The sequence below is a fragment of the Eucyclogobius newberryi genome, unplaced genomic scaffold, assembly GCF_026437365.1.
Source record: "Eucyclogobius newberryi isolate DKJ021-1_F unplaced genomic scaffold, fEucNew1.0.hap1 SCAF_3, whole genome shotgun sequence".
NCBI classification, from domain to species: domain Eukaryota; kingdom Metazoa; phylum Chordata; class Actinopteri; order Gobiiformes; family Gobiidae; genus Eucyclogobius; species Eucyclogobius newberryi.
This window is the reverse complement of record NW_027315945.1, coordinates 34,061,747-34,071,479: the sequence shown is the minus strand read 5'-3', so window position 1 is coordinate 34,071,479 and position 9,733 is coordinate 34,061,747. Positions and strand designations below refer to the sequence as shown.

The window sequence follows — 9,733 nt, the reverse complement described above, 5'->3', positions numbered from 1 at the left end:
CCAGTGCAAGACCAGTGCAAGACCAGCATCAGAGCAGTGCAAGACCAGCATCAGAGCAGTGCAAGACCAGCATCAGAGCAGTGCAAGACCAGCATCAGAGCAGTGCAAGACCAGCATCAGAGCAGTGCAAGACCAGTATTAGAGCAGTGCAAGACCAGCATCAGAGCAGTGCAAGACCAGTACAAGACCAGTACAAGACCAGCATCAGAGCAGTGCAAGACCAGCATCAGAGCAGTGCAAGACCAGCATCAGAGCAGTGCAAGACCAGCATCAGAGCAGTGCAAGAGCAGTACAAGACCAGTGCAAGACCAGCATCAGAGCAGTGCAAGACCAGTATTAGAGCAGTGCAAGACCAGTACAAGACCAGTACAAGACCAGTACAAGACCAGTGCAAGACCAGCATCAGAGCAGTGCAAGACCAGTATTAGAGCAGTGCAAGACCAGCATCAGAGCAGTGCAAGACCAGTATTAGAGCAGTGCAACACCAGTACAAGACCAGTACAAGACCAGTACAAGTAGTAGTAGACCAGTGCCAAACCAGTCAGCCCCAGAGAGACCAGTTCCTTTGAATAAAATATTTCAACATTTTGCCGCTCAAAACGTTGGTTTAATTGAAATATGTTTAAAATGTTATTTTATTGTAATATTTGATTTATTGTAATGACCAGGGTTTGGGTTTAATTTAGACAGTTTGTTTATCATCTTAGACATTAAACTACAATAATGTACACTAATGTACAGAATAATGTACAGCTGTCATGATGTACGTGTTTATGTAGTTGTTGAGGTTATATAAATACTATAAATTAAAGGCGGTATGGACGATTTTTCGGCGATTTGAGAACGCAGGCGAAAGTGCGCATGCGCACTTCCCCGTGCGGACTGATACAACACACACGTGCGTTGGTTTATTAGCGCAATGGATCACATCGCATCTCTCGTCTCCCGTAGATTTCTGTCCACTTCTGCGTCAGCTCGAACTGTCTTTCTCCGTCTTCATTTTGCCCCGTACACTGAGGGAACTATATTATGATAGATCCATGCGCTTAGGCAAGCGGAAACGTGGGGACGAGCCTGACGCGGCTGCAGGTGAGCAATAGGTGCGTTTTATGATTGATACGTGGCAGGAAAAATGATTTATCCACGCCACGAGGAAATATGATACAAAATTTGCTGAAAAAAATCGTCCATCCCACCTTTAAATACACAGACACATTCTACCACAAAACATGTCGTTTTAAAGGAGACCGACGACAGGGGGCGTAGTTTCCCAAAACAAGCCGGAAAATGAACCGGATGTTCAGTCTGCGTCACATCCGCCTCAGCAAAGAACAACACAACGAACATCTTCAGCGAGTAAGTTTTCAAAAGCTTTACTTGAACACACATATGACTTATTCAAACACACATTTTATAACCGGCTTTCTTACATTATCACGCTGCATAACAAACATAAACGTTTAAACAGATGGTGAGCGCGACGGAATAGTTTAAGCCAGTGTTTAGTTTCAGTGTCGACGTGGAGCGACCCAGCCCTCTTCTTTTTCCTCCTCTCCTTCTTCTGGTGACGAACTATTTCCACTGTTACAACTTTAGGTACGTTTACGTTACAAGATCTTCTCTTAAGCAACAAATTTGGTTCATTTAAACGTGATGAATCAACGTTAAAAAGGGAAGGAAATCCAGCTAAACAAATCCTGAAACCAGACTTAAAGTTAATATGCGGTGAGTTAAAGTTTCAGGATCAGATTTCAAAGTAAAACTATTCATGAGTCAAAGTGTGTATATTTTCTGTATGTCCTCTGATATTTAAGTGTATTTGATTGAGCGCAAACTTTTACAGTTACAAAGGGATTTACTTGTTAACAAATCATAGTGAGGGCAGTTCATGGCATCTTTCTTCTGGAATTACCATATTTTCTGGACTTTTAAGTCCCACCTTTTTTCATAGTTTTGGCCGGGGTGTGACTTATATTTAAATGTATATACTTATACTCCGGAGCGACTTATATGTGATATTATTTGTTATTTTCACACTTGCAACTGCATTTCATACTCCAGTGCAACTTATGTATGTTTTTTCTCTATTATGCATTTTTTTGGCTGGTGTGACTTATACTCCGGTGCGATTTATAGTCAGAAAAGTTTGATATTATATTATTTGTTCTGAAATTGCAGATGGCTTACCTTTTGCCCAACATTTCCACACAACAGACACGTCTTAAACAATTATTGAGAAGACTGTCTGCCCCAGTGTCCATTAACATGTTTTGTCATTATTAGGCGGCTCTTAACATGTCTGTCTGTTGTTCTGACCGTTTTCACCCTCACGTGTCGTTGCAGGTCCGTCTAAATGACCTCTGGAGCTCCTAAAGGGGAGAACTGCGCCGTGGACATGGACAGCAAAGCAGGAGATCTGTTCAGCGCTCAAGACGCCTTTCCCACCGGCACGGGAGGCTCCGGGATCATGGCCAAGTACGCTTAGCAACACTATACACGGGAATGACATCACTGTTTGTCCTGCGTCAGGCAAAAAGCAAATATTCGCAGGGATTGACAATAACACTGTTGCACACTGATCGTAACTGTAGTTTGAGCGACATGTCAGTATAAAGAAACTATACACTACGTAAAAGGAATGAGACTGTATTGTAGACAAAAGAAGCTGGTGGAAGTTTGAGGAGTAATCATCATTTTAAGATAAGATAAGATATTCCTTTATTGTCCACACATGGGGAAATGTCATTGTTGCAACGCAGGTGGATACAGAGGAAAAGGACAGATAACTTTTAAATACACTCTTAATAGAAGAACTCTTATAAACAAAAACTCCATTTTGGTAGTGTAATGAAAAAAAACAAACAAAGAAAACGACAAATGAACAAGCTTTTCTGTGTTTTTCTCAGTCACATAAATGTTTAATGTAAATGTGACTGATGATGATTAGAATACAGTTTACCATACATTATTTAAATTAATTTGACATTTCTAATTTTTATTTAGTGCAAATCAATGGATAAAAATAATGTTCTCTCTTTTTTATCATTTATTTTATTATTATTATATATTTTTTAGAACATAGAACAATAACAATAAACATAATACCAAGAATAATATCACAAAAAACACTCCAAAAACCCAAAGAATGAGCAGGACCAGTGATAACATAAAGAGTAAAAGTAGAAAATAAGTGTTTAAGTGAAAAATAATTGTCCCACATTTTGATACGTACATGACCAATTTTAACTCAAAGTATGTTCATCCAAAGTAGACAATTCCCACTGGCAATCGTTAAACATCTGAAACTAATAGAGACTTGCCCATTAAATTCTACTTGTTATTCGTAGTCTTCCTGTCATTTTATTGTTGTTCGTGTGCGTCGTAACTAGAAACAAGCGATGCATCAATATTTAGAGCATATTGTGATGTTTTGAAGATATGCACAATTTCAATATCAAGTGTGTAATTTATTGTTTGAAAAATGCTTCAAAAAGAGTTGAAAATGTTTTTTAATAAAGTGATATATTTCTGCACATTTTAGAGACATTTCGAATTTTTCGGATCATTTTTGCACATTTCCGATCATCTGACTGTCGCCCTAGTTGTAACTTGTCACTGTCTTGCCTCGTTCGCTAGGCTGTGGATGCCCAAAGGCTTCTCCCCCGCCGCGGCCAAAGAGTGGCTGGACAAGCGGCGCGTGTCCATCCGACCCTGGGCCAGCTTCGTCGACCAGCGCAAGTTTTCCAAGCCAAGGAACTTCGGCGAGCTGTGCCAGAGGGTGGTGAAGAACGTGGGCGTCTACAACAGCAACTACACCTTTATCTTCATGGGACTCATTCTCTACTGCATGTAAGAGCAAACGCGCTAAACACCAACTAAACACGAGCTAAACACGAACTAAACACACGCTAAACACCAACTAAACACGAGCTAAACACGAGCTAAACACGCGCTAAACACCAGCTAAACACGCACTAAACACGCACTAAACACGAGCTAAACACGCACTAAACACGAGCTAAACACCAACTAAACACGAGCTAAACACGCACTAAACACGCGCTAAACACAAACTAAACACGTGCTAAACGCCAACTAAACACCAACTAAACACCAACTAAACACCAACTAAACACCAACTAAACACGCACTAAACACGCACTAAACACGCGCTAAACACGCGCTAAACACGCACTAAACACGCGCTAAACACGCGCTAAACACGCGCTAAACACGCGCTAAACACGAGCTAAACACCAACTAAACACGAGCTGAACACGAGCTGAACACGAACTAAACACGAGCTAAACACGCACTAAACACGCGCTAAACACAAACTAAACACGAGCTGAACACGAGCTAAACACCAACTAAACACGAGCTAAACACGCACTAAACACGCGCTAAACACAAACTAAACACGAGCTGAACACGAGCTAAACACCAACTAAACACGAGCTAAACACGCACTAAACACGCGCTAAACACAAACTAAACACGTGCTAAACGCCAACTAAACACCAACTAAACACCAACTAAACACCAACTAAACACCAACTAAACACGCACTAAACACGCACTAAACACGCACTAAACACGCGCTAAACACGCGCTAAACACGCACTAAACACGCGCTAAACACGCGCTAAACACGCGCTAAACACGCGCTAAACACGAGCTAAACACCAACTAAACACGAGCTGAACACGAGCTGAACACGAACTAAACACGAGCTGAACACGAGCTGAACACGAACTAAACACGAGCTACAGTTTGTAGAGACATTTAGGTCCTAATTGGTAAACAGTTTCTAGAGACATATTATTGTAGGAGACGAAGGTGAATATGGTTTTGAGCGTTTCCATGACGATCTGGTGTCTTCGCAGTATTAGTTCTCCGATGCTGCTGATCGCTTTGGCCGTGTTCGCCGGAGCCTTCTACATCATCCACCTCAAGTCTCTGGAGAAGAAGCTGGTGGTCATGGGTAAGAAACCAGGGCGAAGGGGAAGAACGTTCTGTGATGACCATGTCGAGCGTTTCGCGGTCGTAACGAGCGTCTTTTCTCGCCTCGTCCAGGTAAAGAGCTGGCCGTCCCGCACCAGATGAGCCTGGCAGGGGCGGTGGCGCTGCCCGTCTTCTGGCTGGCAGGAGCCGGAGCCGCCGTCTTCTGGATTCTGGGTAAATATGCCAACATTTGATCCATGTTTTGATCAGAAAGACAACGACAACGTGCTCATGTCATTGTTCGTCGCATTTGCAAAATTACACTATTAAGATAAGATAATCCTTTATTGTCCACACATGGGGAAATTTTGGTGTTGCATCGCAGTAGATACAGAGGAAAGAACAGATAATTTATAGGAAGTTTTATTAGGGAATGGAGGATAAATAAATAAATAAAATAAAAAATAAAATAATAATAATAAAAATAATAATTAAAAAATAATAATAATAAAGTAAAGTTAAAAAAAAATAGCTCGCATAAGACTAAATAATACTAATACTAATGGTAAGTAAACGCGCTTATTTACGTTGTGTCTCTGTCAGGTTTTTAGATAGGATTTGAAAACACGGGGGCCGACTTGGCGAAAAAACGAGTAGCTTCGGCATTTTCCGGACCACGGCTCGACAGCCAATCGGAGCCAAGGACACAAATTTCGTCGACTAATCAGCGCGCAGCATGCGCATTTTCACTTGTAAACAGTAAACAGTAATGGCGGACTATCGTCAAACGCCTCTTGGCCTGATTTAATGATAATATTCCCTTTTTTTCTAAGATGTATTAATAAAATGCCCGTCCACATTTTAAAATACCTCGTACAAAATACGGGAAGACGGGCCTCTGTCTAAAAGCCTGGTCGCTGTGTTGAATCCGAATTATAAAAAGAAGAAATATCATAATTGAGCTAAACTTTTCTTTATGTTCATGTTTAATTTAACACCTACATTGATCACCAACCCTAATAACGGCTTTGCGCCCCCTGCTGGTAACAGTGAGGAGTGTGTAGCATCAAAAATAAATGCTTTTTCTATTCATTTATTTATTTATTTATGACTAATAGTGGAAATATGGAACTCCAAAACGGACTTGGCGACACAATCTAATGAGAAAATCTTGATGTATTGGATTTTATGTTGATATTACACACCAATTTAAAAACCTCTTAAAATGACGACATCACCAACATCTCCATAACAACCGATTGAAAAACAAGCCTAAAAAAACAAAATAATAAGAACATATTACATTTTACTTCATTAAAAGTCCCTAAATCTCATTAAACTGGCCTCGGTCCATTTATCATAATAAATAAACCAGAATAAACAGAGTACAGACACTTGTATTCAGAATAAAGCAGCATAAACAGAGCACAGACACTTGTATTCAGAATAAACAGAGTACAGACACTTGTATTCAGAATAAAGCAGCATAAACAGAGTACAGACACTTGTATTCAGAATAAAGCAGCATAAACAGAGCACAGACACTTGTATTCAGAATAAAGCAGCATAAACAGAGTACAGACACTTGTATTCAGAATAAACCAGCATAAACAGAGCACAGACACTTGTATTCAGAATAAACCAGAATAAACAGAGTACAGACACTTGTATTCAGAATAAACCAGCATAAACAGAGTACAGACACTTGTATTCAGAATAAACCAGCATAAACAGAGTACAGACACTTGTATTCAGAATAAACAGAGTACAGACACTTGTATTCAGAATAAACCAGCATAAACAGAGCACAGACACTTGTATTCAGAATAAACCAGCATAAACAGAGTACAGACACTTGTATTCAGAATAAACCAGCATAAACAGAGTACAGACACTTGTATTCAGAATAAACCAGAATAAACAGAGTACAGACACTTGTATTCAGAATAAACAGAGCACAGACACTTGTATTCAGAATAAACCAGCATAAACAGAGCACAGACACTTGTATTCAGAATAAAGCAGCATAAACAGAGTACAGACACTTGTATTCAGAATAAAGCAGCATAAACAGAGTACAGACACTTGTATTCAGAATAAACCAGAATAAACAGAGTACAGACACTTGTATTCAGAATAAACAGAGCACAGACACTTGTATTCAGAATAAACCAGCATAAACAGAGTACAGACACTTGTATTCAGAATAAAGCAGCATAAACAGAGTACAGACACTTGTTTCTTCTCCAAACTGTTCAGTTTGATTCTGGGTTTTTGGGGAAATGATCCGAGGTTTTAACGAGCGAAGGCGTCGAGCTCCGTACGGCGCTAAACGACACCGCGAACCACCGGAAGCCTCAGAACCGCTGGAGTGTAACGGTAAATGAAGCGTGTCTTTGTGAGAGGAACCATCTTAAACGCTCTTCCTCTCCCTCGTGTCTTTGCAGGAGCGACGCTGTTCGTGATTGGCTCTCACGCTGCGTTCCGCGAGGTCGAGGGCTCGGACCTGGACGAACTCCTCATGGAGCCGGTGTAAAGGGCCGACTCGGGCCCCGGCGGGGGACGGTCAGCGATCGGGCTCCAAAACGCACGCCGCAATCATAAAGACCGCGGGGGCCGGACGCGCGGGAGGTGGGATACAAACTTGATATTTCTTATTTTTCTCCGTGTTCTGTTTGCGCAACAACCGGACCGGCGCGGGGATCTCTCCCACGCCGTTTTCCTTTGCAAACGGCCACGTCACAATGTCGCGTTTTAGCGTCAAGACGATCAGGTTATAATCATGAGACGCGCGTGATTGTTCAGGTGATTGTTCAGGTTACAGAAACCCAAAAAATATATAATTGTGAGAGTTTTAGAAGCAAAATGACCCATTCTTAGTTCAAAATATACAACTAAATGTAAATATTTTTGGGAATCTGGCTGTTTTTGGCGTGTTTGACTTTATTATACGTTATACTTTTAATCAGTTCATCACCAATTCTTTACCAAATCTAACTCTCTGAATGATGAAGCAGAGTGAAAGTGACATAAAGAGATGAGATTTCAATGTAAAGAAGAATAGATTGAATTGAAATTATTGGATTTTCCTCTAAAATTGTAACAATTGTGATTTTCTGCGATGATATTGTCACGGTTTTCAATTAACTGAAGACTCCAGACGTCCCGATCTCCAGTAATCATGTAGATTAGAACTCTTCAAACGTGTTCTGAGCTGCTTAGGAATGAAAATAGAACCCTCAGTAAAGCCTCAAAAAAGGGTAACAAAGGCGATTTTCCTGCACATTTGACAGACATTTCATGTTCGTCTGATGATTAAACCTGAACTAACACCTTTAAAGACACATTCTGACACGTTTATGGACATGATATGGTCTGGCTCTCATGATACTTTTAAAAAACATGATATTCAGAATTTGGCCGTTAAAATATAAATTGCAAATGTAAAAAAAAAATTGAATATGACGATTTTTTTAATTTATTTTTTCTTCAGCCCCAACAATTTTTGAAGCATTTCTATCGTTCAAAGCTGTTATTGACTTAAGTTCATTCAAGAACCAAAATGACACTCTTTTTCTGCCTCAATAATGACATATCTTAAAGTTACTGCAGTTAGAAATCGCTCTTGAAATGAAGCTTAATTTAAGGGGAAATGGATAAAAATGTGCACAGAATTCAGAAACATGTGCCTCTGTTCTGCTTCTGTTAATTCATGTTGATATTTTGTTAATGATTTTAATAGAGCTGTGGGAGGAGCTAAACGTGATGCTTCTCGTGTCGACGCCGCTGTAAAAACACAAAAACAAACAGCATTTTCAACCTTTTCTGCGTCTGAAACTATTACTTTTTCAACTGAATTCATGTTGTTATATTAAAGATTAAAGTTGCTACGCGGTTGCCATAGTATCTGCCTTTAATTAAACACGTGCTTGTTTTCTTACTTGTAAAAACCTTTGCAAAAAAATATTGTAACTATTAATTGATAATTTACAATGGACCATGTGCTATTAGTAATTAATTGCCAAAAAAATTATAATTATAATAAAAAACAGCTATATTTATACCAGGTCACATTATCAGGGCAATTGTTTAATGTTTATTTTATTAAATGCACATTTTCATATGAAACAAGGTCAAATAGTGACAAATTGCTTTTATATCATGTTGTTTATGGGTTGTAACATTTTGAAGTGCAATAAACTCATATTCCTGACCAACTGTTCTGTGTCTTGTTCATTTTGTTCTGTTTTTTTATATTTCAAGAAACCATGTCAGAATAATAATCAAAATTAAGATTTTTTTCTTACAATGTACATTTTTAATTTATATTTTTGTCCTAGTTCAGCCTTGTTTGTGTTTAGTCTTCGTAGGGTTTTTATTCTGACAGTTTGGCCGGTGTTTTAAAGCGTGTGCATCTGTTTTAATCTGTGTGAAAAAACATATTAAACTCATGTTTCATGTTCCTTCTCGTTTATATTTGTCACACGTGCAGCAGCCTAAGAAGCAAATACAGTAAATATAAAACAAGCTGTGGCAAACATCAATATTTTTAAAACAATAAAAATAACATGATATAATAATACATATAATATAACAATAATATGACAATTATTAAACTGGCTGAAAGTTTAAACATTTTATAGATATTATGAAAAAGCTCTACAATCATGGTAGGCCTGTGTCATGTAGGGCTGTGTCATGTAGGCCTGTGTCATGTAGGCCTATGGCATGTAGGCCTATGGCATGTAGGCCTATGTCATGTAGGCCTGTGTCATGTGGGCCTATGGCA

General features: G+C 39.3%; 1 protein-coding gene across 1 annotated transcript; it reads left to right on the top strand.

The window, feature by feature from the left end:
- Positions 1 to 1,308: 1,308 nt before the first annotated feature.
- Positions 1,309 to 9,045, top strand: rabac1 (Rab acceptor 1 (prenylated)). Its single transcript, XM_072461296.1, has 6 exons — positions 1,309 to 1,356; positions 2,344 to 2,475; positions 3,637 to 3,849; positions 4,887 to 4,984; positions 5,077 to 5,178; positions 7,392 to 9,045. The coding sequence occupies exons 2-6, from the start codon at positions 2,354 to 2,356 to the stop codon at positions 7,478 to 7,480; spliced, it is 624 nt and encodes a 207-aa protein (XP_072317397.1). The 5' UTR covers positions 1,309 to 1,356; positions 2,344 to 2,353; the 3' UTR covers positions 7,481 to 9,045.
- Positions 9,046 to 9,733: the final 688 nt, after the last annotated feature.

What these genes read in the sequence shown, in the direction of transcription:
- rabac1 (XM_072461296.1), top strand. Translation starts at nt 2,354, where the DNA reads ATGACCTCTGGAGCTCCTAAAGGGGAGAACTGCGCCGTGGACATGGAC. An exon ending in GGCTCCGGGATCATGGCCAA is followed by an intron (nt 2,476 to 3,636) that starts GTACGCTTAGCA and finishes CTCGTTCGCTAG; the next exon opens with GCTGTGGATGCCCAAAGGCT. An exon ending in GGACTCATTCTCTACTGCAT is followed by an intron (nt 3,850 to 4,886) that starts GTAAGAGCAAAC and finishes GTGTCTTCGCAG; the next exon opens with TATTAGTTCTCCGATGCTGC.